The sequence below is a fragment of the Chiloscyllium plagiosum genome, unplaced genomic scaffold (genome assembly GCF_037043375.1).
Source record: "Chiloscyllium plagiosum isolate Xiang-an unplaced genomic scaffold, Cpla_swu_hap1 HiC_scaffold_4, whole genome shotgun sequence".
In the NCBI taxonomy this organism is placed as follows: domain Eukaryota; kingdom Metazoa; phylum Chordata; class Chondrichthyes; order Orectolobiformes; family Hemiscylliidae; genus Chiloscyllium; species Chiloscyllium plagiosum.
In genome coordinates this window covers 90360966-90388877 of record NW_028270142.1, presented here as the reverse complement: position 1 = coordinate 90388877, position 27912 = coordinate 90360966, and the positions used below count along the sequence as shown (strand labels likewise).

General features: G+C 38.7%; 2 protein-coding genes across 5 annotated transcripts in view; one reads left to right on the top strand and one right to left on the bottom strand.

Annotated features, from left to right (window-relative positions):
- Positions 1-17585, top strand: part of usp14 (ubiquitin specific peptidase 14 (tRNA-guanine transglycosylase)) — a 58393-nt gene extending 40808 nt beyond the window's left edge. For both annotated transcript variants that reach the window (XM_043688242.2, XM_043688245.2), the window contains exons 12-16: positions 764-856; positions 7315-7443; positions 10969-11035; positions 14877-14984; positions 17172-17585. In XM_043688242.2, the coding sequence (XP_043544177.1) occupies positions 764-856; positions 7315-7443; positions 10969-11035; positions 14877-14984; positions 17172-17323 (549 nt within the window). In that variant the 3' untranslated portion in view covers positions 17324-17585. The remainder of the gene's footprint in view (positions 1-763; positions 857-7314; positions 7444-10968; positions 11036-14876; positions 14985-17171) is intronic.
- Positions 17586-20598: 3013 nt separating this feature from the next.
- The window catches only part of thoc1 (THO complex 1), an 88959-nt gene continuing 81645 nt past the window's right edge, over positions 20599-27912 (bottom strand). For 2 of the 3 annotated variants that reach the window (XM_043688246.2, XM_043688247.2), the window contains exon 21: positions 20599-21819. In XM_043688246.2, coding sequence (XP_043544181.1) covers positions 21527-21819 — 293 coding nt within the window. In that variant the 3' untranslated portion in view covers positions 20599-21526. The remainder of the gene's footprint in view (positions 21820-27912) is intronic. The other variant, XM_043688248.2, reaches the window with a different exon arrangement.

Sequence of the window (27912 nt, the reverse complement as noted above, 5' to 3'; positions counted from 1 at the left end):
TTGGAGCACTGCTTCTTTGTCAGGTGAAGTTCAAATAAACCTGTTGGACTATGACCTGATGTTGTGTGACTTCTGACTTTGAGAAAGTTACAGGATCATACAGTCACTGTGGGTTTGCAAAAGGGAAATTGTGCTTGAAAAATTACTGAAAATTTTTGAGAATGTTACGAGTAGTGTAGATAAAAGGGGAGCCAGTGGCTGTTGCATCTTTGGGCTTTCAGAAGACTTGCGATAATGTCCCATGTAAGAGGTTAGCATTTAAAATCAAAATACGTCGGATTGCGATTAGTGTGCTGACATGCATACAGGACTGGCTGGCAGGCAGGAAACCAAGTGTAACAAAGGAAATAAACGGATCATTTTCTGACTGCCAGTGGCGAGCAGGAATCGGTTCTTGGACCCCAGCTATAAACAATATATATTCATGGTTTAGATGATTGAATAAATGTAATGTTTTCAAGTTTGCACCCTCCCATTTAGCTTTGTGTCATCTGCAGAAATGTTTCACTGAATAGGACATATTGTGAGTTGATACATGCATGGCAGATGAAGTATAATTTAGATAAATGTGATGTTGCCACAGGTCGGCTTTGTACATTATATTTTTAATATGATAGATTTTTGTGAAAATACACTTGTACATGCATGTATATTGGAGATCATTATGCAGCTGTAATGAATAGAATAGTTCTGGGATGAATTTTAATACAAAATTGATGACCCTTCATGCACTCTAATTGACATTTAATTTTGTTTCATTTAGTCTAAAATTCAGCGTTTACCTGCATACCTTACGGTTCAGATGGTGAGGTTTTTCTACAAGGAAAAAGAGTCTGTAAATGCCAAAGTTCTCAAGGTTTGTAAATGTGTTACATAGAAGTGTTAGCCTGTCCATAAATTGTTTGAAAAAATGTGTCCATTTGATTTCTTGGTGCCCATTTCGCAGAATACATGTCCTAAATGTTCCTGTTTTTTTTTGTTGCATACCAGGCAGCAAGGTTAGGTGATCTACCAAATTTGAAATCTTCCAAAAGGGACCTCTTCTGAAATAAATCAAATATCTAGTAAAATAATAATGAATATTATTCATATAGCTGTCATTCAGTAGTACAGATCTTGATTGTTCATGAAAAAATATTTTTTTATCACAGGAACAGGCATAAAAGTACCAAATTTCAAACTTTATGCAGTGAGATTCTGAGTTGATTGCTGAACAATCCTGTGTTTGCTAATAGAGCTCTAACAACAGTTTTTAAGATAATCAGTTGAATTCATTGTGTGGGTAATTTATGCTCATTTTGAAGGAAAATATATACATATATAAGATCAAGTTTTTTTTCTGAAAATAAAAGGGCCTCTTAGCTTTTGTGAATTATCCAGGACCTTTGGAAAATTCTTGGTATCCAATGGCCATGGCACTGTAATGAAGAAAGCAATCTTGCAGAGTACTTTGGTACTGTGGTATAAATTGTGACGATTGAAAATTATCCTGATAAGTGCACAATTAAAAGCTTCGACAACATAGAGTCATAGAGATGTACAGCATGGAAACAGACCCTTCGGTCCAATCCGTCCATGCTGACCAGATATCCCAACCCAATCTAGTCCCACCTGCCAGCACCTGGCCCATATCCATCCAAACTCTTCCTATTCATATACCCATCCAAATGCCTCTTAAATGTTGCAATTGTACCAGCCTCCATCACTTCCTCTGGCAGCTCATTCCATACACTTACTACCCTCTGTGTGAAAAAATTGCCCCTTCGATCGCTTTTAAATCTTTCCCTTCTCACCTTAAACCTATGCCCTCTAGTTCTGGACTCCTCGACCACAGGGAAAAGACTTAGCCTATTTACCCTCTCCATGCCCCTCATAATTTTGTAAACCTCTAGAAGCCTCTGACACTCCAGGAAAAACAGCACCAGCCTGTTCAGCCTCTCCCTGTGGCTCAAACCCTCCAACCCTGGCAACATCCTTGTAAATCTTTTCTGAACCCTTTCAAATTTCACAACATCTTTCCGATAGGAAGGAGACCAGAATTGCATGCAATATTCCAACAGTGGCCTAACCAATGACCTGTACAGCCGCAACATGACCTCCCAACTATCCTATCTAACTGCGACTCTACTTTCAAGGAGCTATGAACCTGCACTCCAAGGTCTCTTTGTTCAGCAACACTTCCTAGGACCTTACCATTAAGTGTGTAAGTCCTGCTAAGATTTGCTTTCCCAAAATACAGAAGCTCGCATTATCTGAATTAAACTCTATCTGCCACTTCTCAGCCCATTCACCCATCTGGTCAAGATCCTGTTGTCAAATGGCTAGTTCTCCCTGTATTCCATGAGATCTAACCTTGCTAATCAGTCTCCTATGGGGAACCTTGTCAAATGCATTACTGAAGTTCAAAAAACTCTGGAAAAGGATAGACCAGATCTAAAAGTTAAAGTTCTATATTGGAGAAAGGCCAATCTTAACGGTATTTGGCAAGAACTTTCGAAAGCTGACTGGGGGCAGATGCTTGCAGGTAAAGGGACGGCTGGAAAATGGGAAGCCTTCAGAAATGAGATAACAAGAATCCAGAGAAAGTTATATTCCTGTTAGGGTGAAAGGAAAGGCTGGTAGGTTTAGGGAATGCTGGATGACTAAAGACATTGAGGGTTTGGTTAAGAAAAAGAAGGAAGCATATGTAAGGTATAGACAGGATAGATCAAGTGAATCCTGAGAAGAGTATAAAGGAAATAGGAGTATACACTTAAGAGGGAAATCAGGAGGGCAAAAAGGGGACATGAGATAGCTTTGGCAAATAGAATTAAGGCGAATCCGAAGAGTTTTTACAAAAACATTAAGGACAAAAGGGTAACTAGGGAGAGAATAGGGCCCCTCCAAGATCAGCATGGCGGCCTTTGTGTGGAGCTGCAGAAAATGGGGGAGATATTTAATGAGTATTTTGCATCAGTATTTATTGTGGAAAAGGATATGGAAGATATAGAATGTAGGGAAATAAATGGTGATATCTTGCAAAATGTCCATATTACGGAGGAGGAAGTGCTGGATGTCTTGAAACAGGTAAAGGTGGATAAATCCCCACGACCTGATCTAGATGTACCCTAGAACTCTGTGGGAAGCTGGAGAAGTGATTGCTGGGCCTCTTGCGGAGATATTTGTATCATCGATAGTCACAGGTGAGGTGCCGGAAGACTGTAGGTTGGCTAACGTGGTGCCACTGTTTAAGAAGGGTGGTAGAGGCAAGCCAGGGAACTATAGACCAGTGAGCCTGACGTCGGTGGTGGGCAAGCTGTTGGAGGGAATCCTGAGGGACAGGGTGTACATGTATTTGGAAAGGCAAGAACTGATTAGGGAAAATCAACATGGCTTTGTGCATGGGAAATCATGTCTCACAAACGATTGAGTTTTTTGAGGAAGTAACAGAGGAATGATGAGGGCAGAGCAGTAGATGTGATCGAAATGGACTTCAGTAAGGAGTTCAAGAAGGTTCCCCATGGGAGACTGATTAGCAAGGTTAAATCTCATGGAATGCAGGAAGAACTAGCCATTTGGATACAGAACTGGCTCAAAGGTAGAAGACAGAGGGTGGTGGTGGAGGGTTGTTTTTCAGACTGGAGGCTTGTGACCAGTGGAGTGCCACAAGGATCAGTGCTGGGCCCTCTACTTTTTTTCATTTACCTAAATAATTTGGATGCGAGCATAAGAGATACAGTTAATAAGTGTGCAGATGACACCAAAATTGGAGATGTAGTGGACAGCGAAGAGGGTTACCTCAAATCACAACGGGATCTTGACAAGATGGGCCAATGGACCGAGAAGTGGCAGATGGAGTTTAATTCAGATAAATGCAAGGTGCTGCATTTTGGGAAAGCAAATCTTAGGACTTATACACTTAATGGTAAGGTCCGAGGGGGTGTTGCTAGACACGGAGACCTTGGAGTGCAGGTTCATAGCTCCTTGAAATTGGAGTCTCAGGTAGACAGGATAGTGAAGAAGGCGTTTGGTATGCTTTCCTTTATTGGTCAGAGTATTGAGTACAGGAGTTGGAAGATCATGTTGCGGCTGTACAGGACATTGGTTAGGCCACTGTTGGAATATTGTGTGCAATTCTGCTCTTATTTTCTTATCTCAGTCGTTAATGGTGAACTCTTGATCCTGACACTCTGCCACTCCGATCCTGGCATCTATCCTGTTGAACCCTCCCAGAATTTAGGTCACCATTCAATTATGTGAATTCTAGATCGTATAGGCACATTCTGATTAATCTCTCTTCTTTGGTTAATCATCTCATTCCTGGAATCAATCTAGTGAACCTACATTAAGGCAATTTTATCCTTCCCTAGGTGGAAGCAATCCTTCTTTAGAAGTAAGCCCAAATATTCATAGTGTCCCAAGTGTGGTTTCACTAACGCCCTACACTACTATAACAAGATTTTTTTAGCCTTTATTACAAGGGGTTTGGAGCACAACTTTTTGTTTTTAAGCAGTGTCTACATGCTAACTTTGTGGTTCTTGTATAGTGATGCCCAAATCCCTTTGTAGCCCAGTGTTTAATAGTTATCCATCATTTGAGAAGCACACTTCTTTTGTTTCTGTTCTTTCTACTAAAGTGCATAACTTCATTTTCCCATATTTATGCTCTGTCGTTTTCTTGTCATCTCACAATCATACTATATTCTTAACAGTTTACTTTCCAACCAAGCTGTCTTATTCATAAACTTGGATAAATTAAACTGGTTCCCTCATGTAATTGTTTGCAAATTACTGGGCTCCAGTATTGTTCCTTTCAGCATTTGTATAGAAACAGTCTGTCAATCTGGAGATGATTCATTTATTTCCATTCTCTATTTAATGTATTTTAACCGAACTCTGTCCATGCTAACTTGTTATCTTCTACTCCAGGAGTTCTTGAACTATGTGACAGCCTCTATGGCATATTATAAATGCCTTTTGAAAATGTAAATATACTGCAACTGTGGATTTCTCTTTACCATGTTAGTTACATTCTCTAAAAATGCAGTAGCACTATTTGTCTTCCACAAACCATACTAACTCTCCTTAATCATATTACGTACCCTTTTACTAGCAATATAATACTTGATAACCAATTCTTGCATTTTCCCATTAACTAATGACAGGGAACTGTCAGTTAGTTAGTCTATTTTCTCTCACCTTTTCTTTAATAGTAGTTTTCCATTTCGTATTTTCCAAATCACCGGGGTTGTTCCAGAGTCTGTCAGTTTGTTAAGGTCAGAATGAATCCATATCTCTGCAGTCATTTCATTTGAAACCCTAGGTTTTAGCCTATGGTTTTGGTCACATTGTTTTTCCAAGACCTTCTCTTGTTAACATTAATTATTTTCAGTTCCTCACTGCAGTTGCACCATGGTTCCCCCACTATTTCTGGTATGATTATTCTGAAGTAATTGTGAGAGGGTTGTAGTACAAAAATAACTAAGTCTTATTACAAATATACAGGGCTTTGAATGTGTAATTTTAGTTTCCTTGGGAAAAGTGATCCAGTTGTGGTTGTGCATTGTATAAAAACATGAGCACTTGTAAAAGCAAAATCCAAATTCTTTCAACCTCTGCCTCAGTGAAAATAAATGTAGTGTCTTGAGCATCTTCTGATAACTATAGTTTCTTATCCAGGGTAACACCTTAGTGAATCTAAATGTACGCTTCCAGTGCATGCCATCGCTTCAACTTAAAATTCAGTATTGTTTCTTGTTCCTATGCATACTGCACTGTATTATTTGGTCCTGGACTAGTCCAGGCACATGTACGATAATCTAGAGATTTCAAATTTAAATTTTACTGTGGTTTTAATTTAGTTTTCTTTCTTTAAAAATAGAAATTAAAAAGTTAGCTCAAACAACTTATTATGTTGTTCGAATATTATTAGAGTATGGTACTGGAAAAGCACAGCCCATGGGCCAGTATCCGTAGAGCAGGAGAATCGACGTTTTAGCCTAAGCCATTCTTAAGGAATGCATCAACTTATGCTCAATATTGATTCTCCTTCTCGATGCTGCCTGACCTGCTGTGCTTTTCCAGCACCATACTATTCGACTCTGATTTCGAACATCTGCAGTCCTCACTTTCTCCTAGAATATTATTAAAGCCTAACCAATGTGCTTCAGGTAAGAAATCCTGCTGTCCTGACCTGGAGTGGTCTGTGTGTCTCTAAATAAACTCCAGCAATTCAAAAGGCTCACCAGAAATCATAGCCCTAACTCTATCCTTGTGTTTTTGCTAATCATCCATGAGATGTGTGTGTTACTGGCTTGCCTAGCATTTATACCTGATCCCTGATTTGATGGTGGTGAGATGTCACCTTGAACTGCACAGTCCTTGTGGCAGAGGGATATCCACAATGCTGTGAGAAAGTGGGTTCCAGGATTTTGATCCACTGGCCATGAAGGGATGGCGATATATTGTTCCAAATCAGGATGATCTGTGACTTGGAGGAGAACCTGCAAGTCTTGAGAGGTGTTTTCACCTCTCAAGACTTAAAAATAAATGTTTTGTTACTATTGAATTGCTATTTCAATTAAACTTGCTTATTTTAAGGTGAGGTGATGGCCTAGTAATGTTATCACCGAACTGTTAAGCCAGAGACCCACTTAATGTTGGGGACCCGGGTTTATATCTTGCCTTGGCCATTGGTGGAATGTAAATTCAATAAAAGTCTAGAATTAAAGGGTCTACTGATGACCATGAATCCATTGTTGATTTGTCAAAAAATCACATCTGGTTCACTAATGTCCTTTAGGGAAGGAAACTGCCATCCTTGCCTGTTCTGGCCTATATATGACTCCAGAGCCACAGCAATGTGTTTGACTCTAAGTACTGTTGGGGCAGTTAGGGATGGGTATTAAATGCTGGCCGAGCCAGCGATACCCTAATTTCATGAATGAATTTTTTAAAAATTTCAGCAGCCATACTGCCAGTGCTGGATTTGCCTAATACTCCTCTCTCTTTACAGTGCTTATGTGCCAAGAAAAGCTATCTGCTTGTAACAATTTTTATTTGCAAATGTCTCTTAAAACACCACCAGCCATTTGGGTGCCAGTTGTTAAGAGGAATTACAGTCTTAGTGTGTGTGTGTGTGTGTGTGTGTGCGCTCTAATCTTTGACAAGTTGTCACTATCTTTGTAATTTGCTGTTTACTAAAGTAGCTTGGGACCTCCAGCGTTACAGATCATATTGTGATTTTTCTAGCAGAAGGCCTTTAAAAGAAACAACTTCATCATATAGTTTTTGCAACAGCCCTTGAACAAGTTGATTTTATTTTTTTCTCTTCAGGATGTCAAGTTTCCTCTAATGCTGGATGTGTATGAACTATGTGTACCAGAGCTACAAGAAAAAATGATTCCACACAGATCAAAATTCAAGGAGCAAGAAGACCGGAAAGTCAATATGCAGACAATGAAGGTAATTTTGAAGGGACCTCTCCTGTGATTGGCCAATAGCTTTTGTTGCTACTACTTGATTGAGAAAATAAGTGACTTAAAATTCATCTGTCAAAATATTTTGCAGTGCACTAAATATTCAGTGTGTTGAAGGAGATTATTTAGTGCAAAATATTATATGGCTTTGATGAATATCTGTTATAAAAGTAAAGCATTTCTGTACTATAATGTGGGATGCCACCATAAATATTCATGCGAGAATAAATTTTTAACATTTTCCAGATTGTTGAGTGCTGTTCAGTTGTAGAATTGATTTACTCCTTCAAAGATTTGCACTGAGTATCTGAAGTTATACTCAAGATATTATTTCAATTAACCTTCACTAATTCTCATCTATATATATTTCATTGCCTTTATTTGCATTCAAGTCTTGTTTTGGGCTTTCAGAATTAATGTAAGTTTCAAACTTGATGTGAAACTATCATTTTGATCACTCTGCTCCATAGGATCCTTAACTCTAAGATTTTCCCTTTCTCATTAAACAATACTATCCAATAAAATAACCTTTGTGTGGTGATAGACCTGAAACATGATCTGTTTCAATCCCTAAATAGACTGTTAAGGCTGCTGAACTTTTTCAGCCTTTTATGTTTTTTTCAGTGCCTAATAGTCAGAGGGAAATTGAGAAACAAACTTGTCAGGAGATCTCAGCTATCTGTAAGAATAATAGGGTGGTTATGGTAGGGGATTTTAAATTTCCAAACATAGACTGGGACTGTCATAGTGTTAAGGGTTTAGATTGAGAGGAATTTGCTAAGTGTGTACAGGACAATTTTCCAATTCAGTATGTGGATGTATCTACCAGAGTGCAAAACCTGACCTACTCTTGGGAAATAAGGTAGGGCAGGTGACTGAGGTGTCAGTGGGGGAACACTTTGGGCCCAGTGACCATAATTCTATTAGATTTAAAATAGTGATGGAAAAGGATAGACCAGATCAAAAAGTTGAAGTTCCAAATTGGAGAAAGGACATTTTTGACGGTATTTGGCAAGAACTTTTGAAAGCTGATTGGAGACAGATGTTCGCAGGTAAAGGGACGGCTAGAAAATGAAAACCCTTCAGAAATGAGATAACGAGACTCCAGGAAAAGTATATTCCTGTCAGGGTGAAAGGAAAGGCTGGTAGGTGTAGGGAATGCTGGATGACTAAAGAAATTGAGGGTTTGGTTAAGAAAAAGAAGGAAGCATATGTCAGGGTATAGACAGGATAGATCGAGTGAATCCTTAGAGTTTAAAGGAAGTAGGAGTATACTTAAGAGGGAAATCAGGAGAGCAAAAAGGGGACATGAGATAACTTTGGCAAATAGAATTAAGGAGAATCCGAAGAGTTTTTACAAATACATTAAGGACAAAAGGGTAACGGGAGAGAATAGGGCTCCTCCAAGATCAGCAAGGCGGCCTTTGTGTGGAGCCGCAGAAAATGGGGGAGATGTTAAATGAGTAGTTTGCATCAGTATTTATTGTGGAAAAGGATAAGGTAGATATAGAATGTAGGGAAATAGATGGTGACATCTTGCAAAATGTCCAGATTACAGAGGAGGAAGTGCTGGATGTCTTGAAACGGTTAAAGGTGCATAAATCCCCAGGACCTGATCTAGGTGTACCCTAGAACTCTGTGGGAAGCTAGAGAAGTGATTGCTGGGCCTCTTGCTGAGTTATTTGTATCATTGATGGTCACAGGTGAGGTGCCGGAAGACTGGAGGTTGGCTAACGTGGTGTCACTGTTTAAGAAGGGTGGTAAGGACAAGCCCGGGAACTATAGACCAGTGAGCCTGATGTCGATGATGGGCAAGTTGTTGGAGAGAATCCTGAGGGACAAGATGTACATGTATTTGGAAAGGCAAGGACTGATTAGGGATAGTCAACATGGCTTTGTGCGTGGGAAATCATGTCTCACAAACTTGATTAAGTTTTTTGAAGAAGTAACAAAGACGATTGACTAGGGCAGAGGAGTAGATGTGATCTTCAGTAACGCGTTCAACAAGGTTCACCATGGGAGACTGATTAGCAAGGTTAGATCTCATGGAATGCAGAGAGAACTAGCCATTTGGATACAGAACTGGCTCAAAGGTAGAAGACAGAGGGTGGTGGAGGATGTTCAGACTGGAGGCCTGTGACCAGTGGAGTGTCACAAGGATCGGTGCTGGGTCTTCTACTTTTTGTCATTTACATAAATGATTTGGATATGAGCATAAGAGGTAAGGTTAGCAAGTTTGCAGATGACACCAAAATTGGAGGTGTAGTGGACAGCAAAGAGGGTTACCTCAGATTACAACAGGATCTTGACCAGATGGGCCAGTGGATTGAGAAGTGGCAGATGGAATTTAATTCAGATAACTGCGAGGTGCTGCGTTTTGGGAAAGCAAATCTTAGCTGGACTTATACGCTTAATGGTAAGGTCCGAGAGAGTGTTGCTGAACAAAGAGACCTTGGAGTGCAGGTTCATAGCTCCTTAAAAGTGGAGACGCAGGTAGATCGGATAGTGAAGAAGGCGTTTGGTATGCTTTCTTTTATTGGTCAGAGTATTGAGCCCAGGAGTTGGGAGGTCATGTTGCGGCTGTACAGGACATTAGTTAGGCCACTGTTGAAATATTGCGTGCAATTGTGGTCCCCTTCCTATCAGAAAGATGTTGTGAAACTTGAAAGGGTTCAGAAAAGATTTACAAGGATGTTGCCAGGGTTGGAGGGTTTGAGCTACAGGGAGAAGCTGAACATGCTGGGGCTGTTTTCCCTGGACCGTCGGAAGCTGAGGGGTGACTTTCTAGAGGTTTACAAAATTGTGAGAGGCATGGATAGGGTAAATAAGCATATGGAGTTGGGGCGTCCAGAACTAGAGGGCATAGGTTTAGGGTGAGAGGGGAAATATATAAAAGAGACCTAAGGGGCAACCTTTTCACACAGGGGGTGGTACTTGTATGGAATGAGCTGCCAGAGGAAGTGTTGGAGGCTGGTACAATTGGGAAAATTTTAAGAGGCATTTGGATGGGTATATGAATAGAAAGGGTTTGGAGGGATATGGCCCAGGTGCTGGCAAGTCGGACTAGATTGGGTTGGGATATCTGGTTGGCATGGACAGGATGGACCGAAGGGTCTGTTTCCATGCTGTACATTTCTATGACTCTATGTTCTTACTTTTTATTAGCCTTCTCTCTGTTTGACTCAACAACACATTATTCTAGGAAATGTTCTGAAGTGCATTCTTTGAGCTGGTGCCACAGACTCCATTTGCCAGTTTGATACGTTCAGTCTATGTGAACGTTAAAATTATTGTTGGAAAATATTTGTTATTCTTTTCTTTAAATTTAATATCTGAATAGAACAAGTAATATCCACGGAGAGAAACTAAGTTAACGTTTCTGGTTGATGACCATTTCCCTGAATTATATGACCTGTTGCTTTCTGTTTCCCCACTTTGGACCTTGGTCACTTTAATCACGAAGGTTGACTTAATTTTTTTTGTATAACATCACATTCGTTTTTGTTGTTAGGCTGACAATAAGAATGGAAGTGGAGAACCTAAAGAGGTCAAATACGCGCCATTTTATTTCCCTGATGGTGAGTAGATAATCGGTAGTTGGTTTGCAATATGCAACAGGTTCATATATCGTGTAGAATGAATGAAACAATCATTACTGAAGTTAAATAAGTTTTTGTTAGGGTATATTTTAGTAACTTATGTTTCGAAAAGCTACATGAAAGGGCTACTGACGAGGTGTCTGCTAATTAAATGTCTTAACTATCAGCATTGTCTCTTACTGGTGCTTTTTTTCCATGTTTTAAAGTATACTTTTTAAAAAGGAAGAATCTTAATTATGTAATAGTTTGAGAAAGAAAATGGTATGTATGTTTCACCTTTATATCATATATTATTCAGTCGTCTTATTTTCTTCAAAAAAAAATTGTTTCAGGAATTGAGGCTGGGTAGACTGGGTACCATTATTCAAGAGGGGAGTAAAGGATAAACCAGGAAGCTATAGGCAGTCAGTCTTCACATCCGTAGTGGAGAAACTACTGAAGTAGATCTGAGAGTCACAATTAATCTGCATTTGGAGAAGCAGGGATTAATCAAGAACAATCAGCATGGTTTTTATTTAAGGGAAGGCCACGTCTTGCCAAATTGTGACTTTTTTTTATAAACAGTGCTTTTGATGTAGTCTACATGGCCTTCAGCATGGCTTTTGCTAAGGTCCCACATGAGAGACTGGTAGGAAAGGTAAGATCTCATGGGATCCAAGGAAATTTAACAAACAGTTCCAGAATTGGCTGAATGGCCGGAAGCAAAAGGTGACAGTTGGGGGATGTTTTTCTGACTGGTAGCCTTATTCTAGTGGGCTCCCATAGGGGTCAGGTTGGGGGCTTTTGCTATTTTGTGATTCATGTAGACGATTTAGACTTGACCGTAGGAGCAAGCTTGCAGATGATACCAAAATTGGTGGAGTGGAAAGAAATGGGGAGGAATGCCTTAGATTACAGGAGGATATAGACAGGCTAGTCAAATGGGCTAATCGTTGGCAAATGGAATTCAATCCAGACAGATGTGAGGTGATGCACTTGGGCAGGACAAACAAAGCAAGGCAATACATGATGCGGTGGAGTACCAAGGATCAGAGGGACTATGATGTGCATGTACACCAGTCCCTTAAGATATCGGGATAAATGGATAACGTGGTTAAGAAGGCAAAGGGTACATTTGCCTTTATTAACCGAGACATAGAATTTAAGAGCAAGGAGTATCTGCTGGAGCTGTATAACATGTTAGTTAAAGCATGTTTAGAGGAGATGTGAGGAAAATCTTTTTCATTCAGATTGATGGAATTCTAGAACTCTCTGCCTATAAGGGTGGCAGAGACTGACACCCTCATAATATTTAAGTATTTAGATGCAGAGGCAAATGAACTGAGTGCTGGAAAATGGTCTTAGAATAATTAGGAGGTATTTTCTGACTGGAGGCTATGGGCCAAAAGACCTTTTTTTTTTCTATACCGTAGATCTCTATCACAGTATGATTGAGTAAATATTGAGTTTCTTTTTCAGAGAAAATTGTGAAATAGCACATGATGTTTTTCAGTAAGCCGTGTATCACGAGAGGTTCTCAATTTTTGATCCTTGGATCTTGCTATGCCTAACTAGACTATTGGTCACTAAAGATGGCACGGTGGCTCAGTGGTTAGCACTGCTGCCTCACAGCGCCAAGGACTCAGGTTTGATTCCCACCTTAAGTGACTTTCTGTGTGAAGCTTGCACATTCTCTGTGTCTGCGTGGGTTTCCTCTGGTGCTCCAATATCCTCCCACAATCCAAAAGATATGCAGGCCAGGTGAATTGGCCCATGCTAAATTGCCCATAGTGTTAGATGTATTTGTCAAGAGTAAATGTAGAGGATTGGGTCTGGGTGGGATACTCTTTAGAGGGTCAGTGTGGACGTGTTGGGCCGAAGGGCCTGTTTCCATACTGTGGAGAATCTAATTTTAAAAAATCTATACATCTTGTCAAAGAGGAGTATGATGTAGTTTTGAGAAAAAATATTTAGTCTGTGATCAGTGGAAATACCATGAAATTTTTAAAAAATATATATTTATGGTTTGAATTTAGCTTGTGATTCGGTTTCTTGCATATAAAATTGCAGTTCTGCCTTTAATTTTAATTTGTGGAATTCCTTGAAATGGAAAACCATATCATTTGAGATTTTTTAAGTTGGCTTTCTGATCAGGTAGTATGTCTAATTAACCTGGAACTAGTAGCAAATGGTGCTTAACCCTTTCTTAAGTTAAGTCAAAAAATGGACTGCTGTTAGCAAAAATCTAAATTACTTGGGTATTTAAAATAGAGCATTTTTTTTTTGAAAATTACCAAAGCTATGCTTCTGGTGATATAATAATCCTAGGCAAACTAGAAACCAAGCAACAGATAGCCAAATGGATGATTGAGTGCATTTTGTATTTTTGCCATTCGGCAGGAAGAAAAATGCTTGAATTTGAACAAATGAATAAAATGTGGAATTGAAAGCTAGCTTCAGGAACAGTAACGAGCTATCATCAGTTGTTAGTAAAATCCGATCAGGATCATTCATCTCCTTTAGCAGAGGAATTTTGTAGTGTTTTCCTGGTCTGGCTGGCTTGTGACTGAATCCACAGCAATGTGGTTAATTCATAACTCTAAAATGGCCTAGCTCGTCACCCATTGCAAAGTCAGTTAGAGATGAATTACATACACTGGCGTTGCCAGCAATGCCCATATCCCATGAAAGAGTTTTTATTTTAAATCAACTCTCATGTTAGAGGTTACAGCTAATCCTGATTCCAGTTTGTACTATCTGTTGATCTTCCTTTTAATAATACTATTATTTAAATTTGTGTTCAAGACAAATCCATTTGGATGGCTGATCATTTGTCAGAGATCTACTACTAATTATATGACTTTGCTGTCCTATAATATGTGGATAATAAATGAACAAATGTAGATTACCTGCATTTTACAATATTGCTTGTATTAAAATCTCATCCACTAAGCCATGCGTTTTGAGCATAAGATTAATGTCTAGTTTCAAATAAGCGCAGATCAACTGGAAGTAGTGGGGATTTGGGGATTGATAGGCCTTTGGGGATCATACAGTAGGCTAGGAGAAGATCACGTGATGTATTAACTCTTTGCAACCTAATGATTGGTTTGTTCTGGTATGCCATGCATCCAAATAACAATTAACCACTCTATGTTGGACTTCGACAGACTGTAAAAGATGCATATAATTTTTGTAAGTTATACCTTAGTAAGGTTTTTCACTATCATGGTATTGGTCCTATTATTTTTGCTTCTGCATGTGGGACTTGTAAACTTGTTGATATTGATGTGTCAGATTTGGCTTGATGTCCGAATATAACAGTGGCTTACTTTGATAACAGTTTTGGTATGCAAATAGCTAATTTTTTTTTAGCCATTGAATTTCTTTTCATCTTAAGTAGAAAGCTGTGGCCATGCTGGGATGCTTGAAATTACACTCAAGTTAGCCACACTGACCGACTGAGCAAGCTGATACATGAACCTTTTGTTTTTGCTTAATTTCTATACCATCAGTTATTTAAGAATCATGCTACAAGTGGATGATTTTGTCACCCTTCAATTGTGGGGTTGCAATGCTTTTTTTTAAAAAAATAAACATAAATTCTCTAATCTTTGTTACTTCTAGAATCCCTCTGCTTCCAAACCTATTGTCTGCAACCTGGCTGATAGATTTCCCCATCCTTAAAATATTCTTTTCAGTTGACAGTTAACTAACATAGTACTTAGTCTGTGCCTTGTGACTTTTCACACAGAGATTGTTAACTTAGCACTGTAGAGTTGTGACACATATGCTGCTTAAGACCTTTACAGTGAAATAAATTCTGGTTTTATTTTCACAGATTTAGGCTCCAATAACAGTGGATATTATGATCTAATGGCGGTGCTAACACATCAAGGCAGGTCGAGTTCATCTGGTCATTATGTAGCTTGGGTGAGAAGAAAATCAGGTACTTTCTTATTTTATACACTCCCTTCTCATCAAAACTAATTGAATAAAGTTTTGCTGAAAATGACACATTTTGTTGAAACATTTTGTCTTGCACTCATTGGGACATTTTGCAAATGAAAATTTAAGGGAAAAAACAATATTTATACTGCATGAGGGGGAGTACTGATTGGCAAGTGGATTCTGATTGATAGAGGTATTGCCATGGTGAATACACCCATTAATGCTATTGGCTGACAGTTAATGGGCAATCCTGATTACATCAAGATGAGAGACTGCACTAAAATGTCATCTTTCAACAATGCTCAAGTTCTTTACTACCAAATGATTAATAAAACAAAGGTGCTTTCATTAAATGAGAAACTATTAAATATGAGTAGAGTTGCATTACTTAGCAACTAATCCATGGAGCAATTGGGTGAGTATCTGCCTGCTCACTGTCTTATTCTATGAGATGACCTAGTGAATAGAATTCTGGTAGCACTTTTGAATCTGTTTTATTTACAGAAAGCTGTCATTAGTGCATAGGTCAAAGTGAGGAAGCAGCAGATTTATGAAACAAACAGCTTTTATAGAATGGAGAGCTCTTGGCACAGAATCCTTAGCAGCAGAATCATTGTTCTACCTTGGGATTGAAAACTTGTTTGGCTGTATACGAAGGTTAGATCAATTTCACTTTGATAAGGAACTCTCAAATTGACAAAAGCTTTTTCATAATAAAACCTTTTGCCATTTCACACTTACCTCACCAGCCTATCCAATCAAGAAAATAATAAGAGGCAAGTAATTATGTTTCGATATCACATCCATGCAATCAGCAGCTGCTGCTAGTTACTCTGTCTCTGATAGTCAGCATATTTCCCTCCGCTTCAGGATTCTGCATCCACAGTCTTTTTGAGAAACTTTGTTTTGGGTATTAGAGAGTCTTTCTGCAGGTCTGCTGCTGAACCAATAAACTGCAGTTTGATTCCTACAAAATATAACGCCTTGCCTTTTTCCCTTAGATGTTCTAAATCTATTCCAAGGCTTGCCTTTGACAGCCTCACTGATGAATTTGCCATCATATTTTCCCCTTTCTTTGTTTGTCACTGGTTTAATATTGCTAAGTGAAAATGAAAATCTTAAGTTATTCTCTACTCCAGCGAAATAGAAATTTAGACTGCAAAACAATTAAATGAAAAGAGCTGTATACAGGAGGGAGATTTCTAGCACTGTTCCAAATGATTTCATGTTGGTCATAATCAATGATTCAAAAATAATTTGCAATGACATTCTCAAGTTTCTGTGTCTAATTTATAGGTTTTGGTACATGCTCGGTCAAGAGATGAAACATGCTTCAATGAATTGGTGCTAAGTGCTTTGCTTTGGTTCTTTCTAAAAAGAAAACATTTAAATCTAAAAGCTTTACACTGTTCTGAAATATTGTTCTTCTAATGCAGAAATCTAACACTGAATACTTAAACACTTAATCCTGAAAACCTTTTGGGGACAGGGAGTAGAGTTGAGGCTACTCATGATGTGTCAGCCCTCAGTTGTTCATTGTCCACATTTGTATTATAAATGGTGGCCGAAGTACTAGATAGCTGCCATGCTTGTGGAAACAAACGTGATTGCAATTTGGCATCTTCAGGAAGGAGAAAACTTGTCATAAAGGGCATTGTGTTAAATCTTTCTTAAAGAGAAACAAGCTCATACTACATTTCTACTGTACTTGTTTTCTGAAATCTTGCTTCTAGATCTTATTCAGTACCTCCTTTGGTTAGCAGTAATGTCCTCCTGGCACAGCATTTCCACTTGCTTTTCTTCCCTTGTAGGGTGGTATCATATCCTCCCATAAATGCAGCTACAGGTGGAGCAAAATGTCAAACTCATAACCTTCCTACTCTTTTTAAAAAAAAAATCTAAGTAAGTGAGAAATTTGTGCTTATTTAAACAGATACTATTTTTGTTCCTCTCCAGTACCAATAAAAAAACTGAACATACTTCCATACTAAATGCAATCTTTTGGCAGGCTTTTTTTGATGTTTATATCTATCTCTCCTTACTTAGTCAATTTGAGTAGACGTTCAGGAGAACTGCCAAAGGTTTTCAAAGCCTTGCCCTATTACATACAAATATACATCACAAGAAGGGATTATATGTCATGTATACCTGCATATGAAGGTTTCCATTTCTTGTTATTTTTTAGATGAGTGGATCAAATTCGATGACGATAAAGTCAGTGTTGTGGCACCTGAAGATATTCTGAAGTTGTCTGGTGGAGGCGACTGGCACATAGCCTATGTTCTACTATATGGTCCTCGTAGACTAGAAATAATTGAAGATGAAACCCCACAATGATGTCATGATTGAGCACAACTAGCTTAATTTTTGTTAACCTGCATGGCTATTAATGTTTTATGATGCCTTCACTTTTTGTAGCTGACGTTAAGTAAAACTGAAAAAGGAAGGTATTGCCTCAACTGTGTTTCTGATACTGCTTCACATCATCTACCACACCTTTTGCAAACAAATAGGGTGTTCATTGAGGAAAGCCTGTGGAGTTGATCTATTCTTATTTCTGACATTTCTCAATGTGGAATAATAAAAAGGTGATCCATAATTCTTTTGTGCTTTCCCTTTTGTTAAATGTTGTTTTCAATCATGACTGCTTCTCTTTTGTACAGCATCACAACTACAGTTGCATAAACCACAATTAACACTTAATTTTCATAATTTATTAAAAACATTTAAATATAAACCTTCCATTTGTAAATTTTACACTCTGTGCCAAGTTCTAATAGTCCATATTGCTGCCTCATACAAAACCATATTGTACTACATAATATAAATTTTAAAACTTTTCACTAAAACATAGTGGTTGAATGTCATGGACATTAGGGGAATGAGTTGAATTTAAATTAATTGTTTTTCCTCTCCAGTCTAAAATAGCATGGTCTTGTTCGATTTACTCCTTTCTACTTTTTTTTTTGTTGTAGAGTCGTAGAGCTGTACAGTATGGAAACAGACCCCTTTGGTCCAGTGAGATAAGATTGTGGCTATTTACCCTATCCATTCCCATCAGATTTTAAGTCTCTAGAAGGTCACCCCTTAGCCTCCCATGCTCGAGGGAAAATAGTTCTGGTCTCCTCAGCCTCTCCCTATGGCTCAAAGCCTCCAACCCTGGCAACATCCTTTGTAAATCTTTTTCTGAACCCTTTCAAGCTTCAGGTAGGTCATTGGGTGTTCCCCAAACTTGTCATCAGGTTCTAATTTTTGTAATAAAACTATAGCAAAATCCTTTTAAGTTGAAATTATTGACAAAATAATTTCACTTTTTATCCCCACATATGTACATGTGCAGACATATGCATGCATAGTTACAATTCATACAGATTTTGGTAATGGTAGAGATGGGTATATCAAATGCTGATGGCTCATCTCAGTGGCCTAATTAGAAGTCATTAATCTGACATGGGGTAGCTTTCTTTCCCATTGGAATTTCCATTGAGGGGATGAGGTTACTAAAAGCATTTTTGCAATTTTAGCATATTGGATCTTCATGTTTTCCAGACTTAACTGGAAGCAGATGACGTGTCTCAAGTTTTTGTTTGCATAGACATTCTAGCTAAAGCTATCTATTCACAAGCTTTTGAAAATACAATTGTGATCAGGCTCGGCTGGTTTATCCAGCAAGATGGTCCATTTTAAAAATAAATTATAAAATGACATTTTAGTAGTATTTAGATGTATACTTGGTAGCAAGAAATACAAAACTGAGTCAAGTGCTGGAAAATGTGGTTTCGGTGGTTTTTGGTCAGCATGGATGTGATAGGCAGAAGAGCCTTGTTCTGTATATCTCTGATTCTATATAAAATATGGAAAAGAATACCAGTTTCTTTGGGATTTAACTTGATGCTCTGTGTATAACTCCAAACCAAAATGTAGGATTCTCAGTCAAATTCCAGCTGTAAGTTATCGAGTTGCTGAGCTCATGAGAATTATTGAATGATTGATTATTTATTTGCTTTTAGTCTAACAACATTATACTACTAATGCTGATTTCCTTCAGTTCCTCCTCACTAGACCTTGTGCTCCCCAAGATTTTTGGAACATTGTTTGTGTGTTCCTCTATGAAGACATTTTAAAAATGTCTAATAATACCATGAAACTGTTGTCAGGAAAAATCTGTCTGGTTCACTAATGTCTTCTAGGGAAAGAAACTCTCATCCTTAGCTGGTCTGGCTTACATGTGACTCCAGATCCACCTCTGGGGAAATTGGGCCAGCATTTAACACCCATCCCTAATCAGAGACACACCTATCCTGTGAATGAATAAAGTAGGATCATCTAAAGAACATTCCTCTATTTAGAATTATATGGGAGCATGGGGAAGCCTTCAGTTTCTTGTCACTTTCTTCATGACACTACCTGAGCTATAGTCAATCTGCTAAACAATCAGCAACGTTTCTCTTACAGTATAAGTTGTCATGATCATTTGAAACTCAAGATCCTTGCATTTGTCCTAATCAGTGGAAGATGAATACCTTCAATACAAGTTTTCAGCAGTATTTAGAAGGCATTTCAACTTGGAAAGAAAAGTGGATAAAGGAAGCAAAGAAAATGTGTTTGGATAATGGAGTTAAACGATGGTATGACTGGGATAAAGACAAGAGAACAAGAGCTGATGAGTAGCTATAAGAGGTGATTAGTGTCATGGTCTTCTAATTGATGTTACAGCTAAAGCATTCGTACAGATAAACCCAGTTACATAAACATGACTGTGATCTCAGTAAGGCAAAGAAAATAAACTTAGGACAGAATGGATCAGAAAGTATAGAAATAATTTAATATTTCTCCAGTTATTTTCAGGATATTCCAAAACTTTAATCCTTTAACTATTTTTCTTTTGTGGTCACTTTGAAACTCTGTCAGCAGAACAGTTAAGTCCCACCATGCTCATTAACCCCATTAATTTCCAAAACAAAACCAAATGATAAAACTGACCTGTCTGCCATGAGTCAGCAATAGTTCATTGCTTGAACAGAAGTAAAAGTAAAACTAATGACATAGTTGAGACCAAGATCATGAGATGTTTGGACAAGAAGAGAATCTGGAAATATGGATCTGGACTAGATCAACCATGATTTAATTGAATATGGAGCAGCAGTCTTGGCCTAGTTTTGTTTCTCTTTCTTTCATAGAACAAAGCAGACTTATTAAAGCTAGAAGGTGATGCGCTTTCTTAAAAAGGAGCAAGAATTAGTCTTCTGCTTCCTGGAAAAAATATATATATTTGGAAATTAAACTTCAGTTTAAAAAAAATTTGCTTACATTTCAGTCAAATAGGAAATGCATCACTGCATTGCTAAGCACTTTACCAGCATATGATTTCAGTATGTATATAATGGCTCTCAAAAGAGTAAATCTTTGGTGAAACCTGGAAACAAAGCTACATGGAGAAAATGAATCAAGACACAGGTCGGCTATGTAAAGAAAGAACTTTCTACAAAGGAAGTAATTGTATGTGGAGCTTAGAATAAATAAAAGGCAAAATAACTTTTCTGAGCAACTCTCCATATGGTATGTTGATTATGGTTCCAGAACCAGATAAAATACTTTTTACACAACATAAATTTGATTGGAATCATTTATTAAACAGTCACATGCAATCCAAAAACGTGTAGAAATTGTCTGTGTGCAGACGCAACATGTTGAGTCAGGTTTCACATTTACAATCCTAAAATGCTGGGATTCTCTCAGTTGTGGTGCCATGAGGAACACTAAAACACATGCGTCTATATAACAATGGAACAAGAGATGACAAAACAAAATCAGTCTACTAATGTGGTCTTTTCGGTAAATTGTTTATGAATGGTTTATGAGGTCATCTATCCGTTTTAGTTGGGAATGATGTATGACATATAGAAACTCAAAACAGTTGGCATGAATGTAAGAAAACTAAGATGGTATTTCATAATAGTGACTAGAGGCCCAAGGAAAACTTGAAGAGGAAGAAAATTCAACAGTAGAGATTAAAAGTTGAATTGCTTCAAAAATTATAGCTTTTATAATTAAATTTCCAAACTGGAGCAGTTTGGCTCAAAGTAACTTTTGTTCATAAATTGACAAAGATTGTTTGGCCTTATTTATGCATAATCAAGAATATTGAATGACTCATATTTACATGCTGTTATTTCAACATTAGAGGGTAGTAACCACTGATCGTGACATCTGCCCACTAATCAAATGTCTGGCAAATTTAGTTATTGAGGTTACACTAAAACATGGCAGTGAACCACTCTGAACTTTAATAAAGCAATCTCATTATCAAAATCACCTATAATTGTAAGCATGATCACCATGCCAAGTTTTGCTTATCAACATAAACCTCTTTTGTAAAATATATGGCTAGCAACTGCTGGAAGGAGAATAAACTAATATATCCCAATATCAAAAAATGGATTCATAAAAAAGTTATTGTAAAATTAACCACCTTTTAAAGTAGGACAGTAAAATAAAAAAAACTTGGTCAATTTGTATACTTTTTTTTCCAGTAATTGATTAGCTTAGACTATCAGCCTCATTTGTCAGGATTTCTGCAAGTTCAGTTAAACCAGCATCAATCAATGCAGACAAAAAATTCTCCACTGTAGCTTGCAGTCCCTCCCGATCATGCCATGCAACCAACAGCAGTTTAGCACGCATCTTCACATCCTCACTATCAGATTCAATTCCACGGATGTCAGACTCCTTCATTTCAAAGTGTGGTGCCAATACTTTCCACTGTTCTCCAAGCTTGTTAGCGAGTATGTCTATCTGTTCACCTGTTACAAGCTTAGTCTGCATATCAGGACCTGAAAAAAATTATTAAATGTCAGTTTAATAATTTGCATCAAGCAAAGCACTTATCAAATACTATAGTTTATGCACAAAAACTAAAAACCACATCTACTGGTTAGATCTGAATAAACTTCAAAAGAAAACTACCATTAAAAATAAACACTTTGTTATTACCTTTACCCATTCCTTTGTTTGATAAACTGTTTTTGTCTGTCTAGACTCCATCTCCACATCTTTATTATATTCAGAAATCTTTTCTTAACTACTATCAATTCTAAAGAAGGGTTACCCCAGACCAGAAACACTAACTCTGCTTTCTCTCCACAAATGCTGCCAGAACTGCTGAGTTTTCACAGTGATTTCTGTTTTTGTTTCTGATAATATTCTACAACTAGAATTATGCATGCAACCCAATTATACTTTTCATACTCCTGTGCGAAAAAAATTGTCTGGGCACCCTTTTAGAAATTTTGCCATTGAGGGAGAAAGGTCATTCTTTGATTTTTTTTGTGTGGTCTATTTTCCTTTGTTAATTTGCCTTTATTCTAAACATTACAGACCCTCTGTGCTATTGGCAATTAATGCAAATCCAAAAACTCTATTTCATGATAGAATAAAATTAAAATGAGTTTGTTAGACTCATTTTATTGGAATGGTTTACATAAAGAAAAGGTTTGCCCTTTAATTTCACAACTTTGGGATGCTCTAAAGCCCTTTACAGTCAATGAAGTACTTTTAAAATGTACTCTGTGAAATGCCTGAATTTTACTTCATCTAGCTTCAAGTTTTAAGAGTAAAACTTAATTCTATTTGTCAATTTTGGCTTTACACTAAAATGAGAAGAGGTAAGCACAATCAGTTTGTCAGCTTTAGATCATAATTTGGCAATTTTAACACCTCTTGGATTGATCAGAAATTCAACACTTTATGCAAATGCATGCTCAACCTTAGAAATTGCTGGATAAACTCAGTATGTTTAGCAGCTCTATGGAGAGAAAGTAGAGTTAATGTTTCGAGTCAGACCTGACAGCTAGGGAAAGGTGGTTTATGTGAAGTCTTTGGGGGGTTAGTTGTAAGCAATAGGTAGAGATAGAGCCTAGAGGCAGAGATCGACGGTTAGACAAACAAAGCAATGGATAATAGTAAACCAGGCATAAAGAAAAGCTGTGCACAGCCAATCCATTTTCACTCACTTATGGTCCCCAATATTGGCTTTTCACTCACTCTCTCTTTCTGGGTTCCAACGCCATCTATTGCTTACTCCTTTATCCTCCCACTCCTTGTCTTCAGTATATATATATATACCGCTTTTTCCTGGTTACTTAGAGTTCTGAAGAAAGGTCACTGAACCCAAAATATTAACTCTGCTTTCTCTCTATAAATGTTGCCAAACCTGCTGAGTTTCCCCAGCAAGTTTTGTTTTTGTTTCACGTTTTCAGCATCCACAATTCTTGGTGAGATTTCAGAAAGGATTTGTTTAGTGAACAGTTTTGAATAAAGACAATAGCAGTTTAGTATCACACTACAATCAAAACTAGAAGGCAGACCTTGTAGCAACAAGCTAGGTCTCTACTGCTGCCCCTTTAACATTTATTGCTAAAATCTACAACCTAAGTTGCCCAGGCACCATTTTTGTTAAACATCTCCTGTCAGCTGGTTTTGCTATGAATGGAAATTCAAGGTACAAAGCCATGTGCTATAATTCTCTGGCAGCACAAGATGAAGCTGTGATGCATATGCTACCATGTTATCAGACAACACTGAATCTTACATAATCTGATGAGAGATCAATGGTCTGAAAACGTAACCATTTCTCTTTACAGATGCTGCCTGAATTACTGAGTATCCCCAGCATTTTCTATTTTCACTGGATTTCCAACATCAGCAAAGCAATGAATAGTGAGGTGATAGCTAGGATGACAGTCATTCCACTGTCCTTACATATGTTTTGACTGACCTAAAGGAAGCACTTGGTACATATTAACATAATGAACAGATTCACTAAAGAGATAACAGTTATAAATTATACTAATATTACATCTACAGCTGCGTCTTAGCAACTGACAATTAAATGTTTCATAAATCCGAGTTTCACTAAGAGATTTTTCTCTAGGAGTCAAACAGTAGATATGATAAAGGTTGTCAATGATGCAAGTCAAATGGTGGTCTGAACATCAAGCTAAAGAGGATACCAAGACAATAACTAGCAGCAAGACATACCATGTCCTCAGCAATCCTCATCAGCTTTCAGAACGTCTCTGCATCTAGATTTTGGCCACCTACGTCCTCCTTTCTGAACACCCCGCACTTCCATACAACCTACAAAATCATGACCAACCCCTATTCTATCATCATCCAGTCATGATAAAAATTCTCCTCCATCTCAAAGTAAAAGCGAACTTACATTTAAATAGCACTTAAGTAACTTCAGAATATCCCAAATACTTCAGAACCAATAAAATGTAGTTATCTGTTATACTATGGGGAAATACAGCATAGAAGATTACAGCACAGTACAGACCCTTCCTTCGGCCCTCAATGTTGTGCCGCCCTGTGAAACCAATCTGAACCCCATCTAACCTACACTATTCCATTCTCGTCCACATGCCTATACAATGACCATTTAAATGCCCGTAAAGTTGGCAAGTCTACAACTGTTGGCAGTCAGTGCGTTCCACACCTCTACTATTCTCTAAGTAAAGAAACTACCTCTGACATCTGTCCTATATTTATCACCCCTCAATTTGAAGCCATGCCCCCTCATGCCAGACATCACCATCCTAGGAAAAAGGCTCTCACTGTCCACCCAATCTAACCCTCTGATTATCTTATATGTCTCAATTAAGTCACCTCTCAACCTTCTAACAATAACAGCCTCAAGTGCCTCAATCTTTCCTCGTAAGACTTTCTCTCCATACCAGTCAACATCTTAGTAAATCTCCTCTAAACCCTTTCCAAAGCTTCCACATCCTTCCTATAATGTGGTGACCAGAACTGCATGCAATACTCCAACAGCGGTCGCACCAGAGTTTTGTACAGCTGCGGCTAACACACCGCATGCTTTCTTAACAGCCCTATCAATGTGGGTGGCAACTTTCAGGGATCAATGTACATGGACACAGATCTCTCTGTTCATCTACACTACCAAGAATCTTACCATTTGCCCAGTACTCTGCATTCTTGTTACTCCTTCCAAAGTGAATCACCTCACACTTTTCTGCATTAAAGTCCATTTGCCACCTCTCAGGCCAGCTCTGCAGTTTATCTATGTCCCTCTGTAACCTACAATATCCTTCAGCACTATCCACAACTGTAGCGACCTTAGTGTCATTCGCAAATTTACTAACCCATCCTTCTACGCCCTCATCCAGATTGTTTATAAAAATGACAAACTGCAGTAGACCCATACCAGATCCTTGCGGTACACCACTAGTAACTGAACTCCAGGATGAACATTTCTCATCAACCACCACCCTCTGTCTTCTTTCAGCTAGCCAATTTCTGATCCAAACTGCTGAATCGTCCTCAATCCAATGCCTCCGTATTTTGTGCAGTAGCCTACCATGGGAAACCTTGTAAAAATGCCTTACTGAAATCCATACACACCAAATCAACGGCTTTACCCTCATCCAAATGTTTGGTCACCTTCTCAAAGAACTCAATAAAGTTTGTGAGGCACGATATACCCTTCACAAAACTGTGTTGACTATCACTAATCAACTCATTCCTATCGAGATGATTATAAATCCTACCTCTTATAACCTTTTTCAACGCTTTATCCACAACTGAAGTAAGGCTCACTGGTCTATAATTACCAGGGTTGTCTCTACTCCCCTTCTTGAACAAGGGAACATTTGCTATCCTCCAGTCTTCTGGTACTATTCTTGTAGACAACGATGACATAAAAATCAAAGCCAAAGCCTCGACAATCTCTTCCCTGGTTTCCTAGAGAATCCGAGGGTAAATCCCATCCAGCCCTGGGGTTTTATCTATTTTCACACTTTCCAGAATCTCTAACACCACCTCGTGAACCTCAATCCCATCTAGACTAGTAGCTTGTTTCTCAGTATTCCCCTTGACAATACTGCGAATACTGATGAAAAATATTCATTCAGCGTTTCCCCAGCTCCTCTGACTCCATGCAGAACTTCCCAATACTGTCCTTGATTGGCTCTAATCTTACACTAGTCATTCTTTTATCCCTTATATACCTATAAAAGGCTTTAGGATTTTCCCTGATCCTATCTGCCAACAACTTCTCATGGCCCCTCTTCGCTCCTCTTACCTCTCTCTTTAGGTCTTTCCTAGCTACCTTGTAATTCTCAATCACCCTAACTGAGCCATCACATCCTGTAACATAAGCTGCCTTCTTCCTCTTGACAAGAGATTAAATTTCCTTAGTAAACCACAGCTCCTGCACTTGACAACTTCTTCCCTGTCTGACAGGTACGTACTTATCAAAGACACACAGTAGCTGTTCCTTGAATAAGCTCTATACTTCTAGAGTGCCTATCCCCTGCAATTTCCTTTCCCATCCTATGGGTCCTAAATCTTGTCTAATTGCACTGTAATTGCCTTTCCCCCAACTGTAGCTCTTGCCCTCCTATCACTTTCCATTGCTAAAGTAAATGTAACTGAATTGTGGTCACTATCACCAAAGTGCTCACCAACCTCTAATTTTAACACCTGGCCAGGTTCATTACCCAGTACCAAATCCAATATGGCCTCGCCCCTTGTTGACCTGTTTACATACCGTGTCTGAAAACCCTCCTGTACACAATGGATAAAAATGGATCCATCTAAAGTACTTGAAATCTTGTATTCCCAATCAACATTTGGGAAGTTGAAGTCCCCCAGCAACTACCCACTCATTCTCACTCCTATCGAGAATCATATTTGTGATCCTCTAAATCTCTGCAACGATTCGGAGGCCTACAGAAATCTCCCAACAGGGTGATCTCTCCTTTCCAGTTTCTAATCTCAGCCCATACTACCTCAGTTGACGTCCTCAAACGTCCTTTCTGCAGCTGTAATACTGTCCTTGATGAACAATGCCACACCCCCACCTCTTTTCCCATCTGCTCTGTTCTAACTGAAACATCTAAATCCCCAAACCTGCAACAACCATTCCTGTCCCTGCTCTACCCATGTCTCTGAAATGGCCACAACATTGAAATTACAGGTACCAACCCATGCTGCAAGTTCACCCACCTTATTCCGGATGCTCCTGCCATGAAATAGACATACTTCAAACCAACCTTTTGCTTGCTGGTGCCCTCTTGTGACCTTGAAACCTTATTTTGGACCTCCCTATTCTCAATCTCCTCTATACTCGAACTACAATTTAGGTTCCCATTCCCCTGCTGAATTAGTATAAACCCACCCAAACAGCATTAGCAAATATTCCCCCCCCCACCAGAGAGAGGTACCACCTACCACAGAAAAAGCCCCACTTATCTAGGAATCCAAAACCCTCCTGCACCAACCCTGTAGTCACATGTTCAACTCCTCTCTCTCTATGTCCTAGCACATGGCACGGGCAACAAACCAGACATAACTACTCTTGTTTGTCCTAACTCTAAGCAACCACCCTGAATTTCTGCCTTAAGTCCCCATCTCTCTTCCTATCTAGTCACTGGTGCCTACTTGGATCATGACTTGGGGCTGCTCCCCTTCCTCTACAAGGATCCCCAAAACACGATCAGAGCCATAACAAACTCTGGCATCTGGGAGGCAACACACCAACCGCGAGTCTCCCTCGTTCCCACAGAACCTCCCGCCTGACCTCCTAACTATGAAGTCCCTAATTCTGCTCCTCTTCCCCCTTCCCTTCTGAGCATCGGGATAGACCTGTGTCCCATCGCTTATCCCTGCTAAGTCGTCCCCCACCAACAGTATCCAAAACTGTATACTTGTTGTGGAGGGGATTCCTGCACTGCCTGCCCCTTCCCTCTCCGTCCCCGATGGTAACTCATCTACCTTCTACCCAGCAGCCAGTTTGAACACAAGGTCCCCCAAACAGCTGTGAGATACGGGACTAGATAATATTTGAGATGTTGATTGAAGGATAAATTATTCATTTGGACACCAAGGAGAAAACTGGCCTG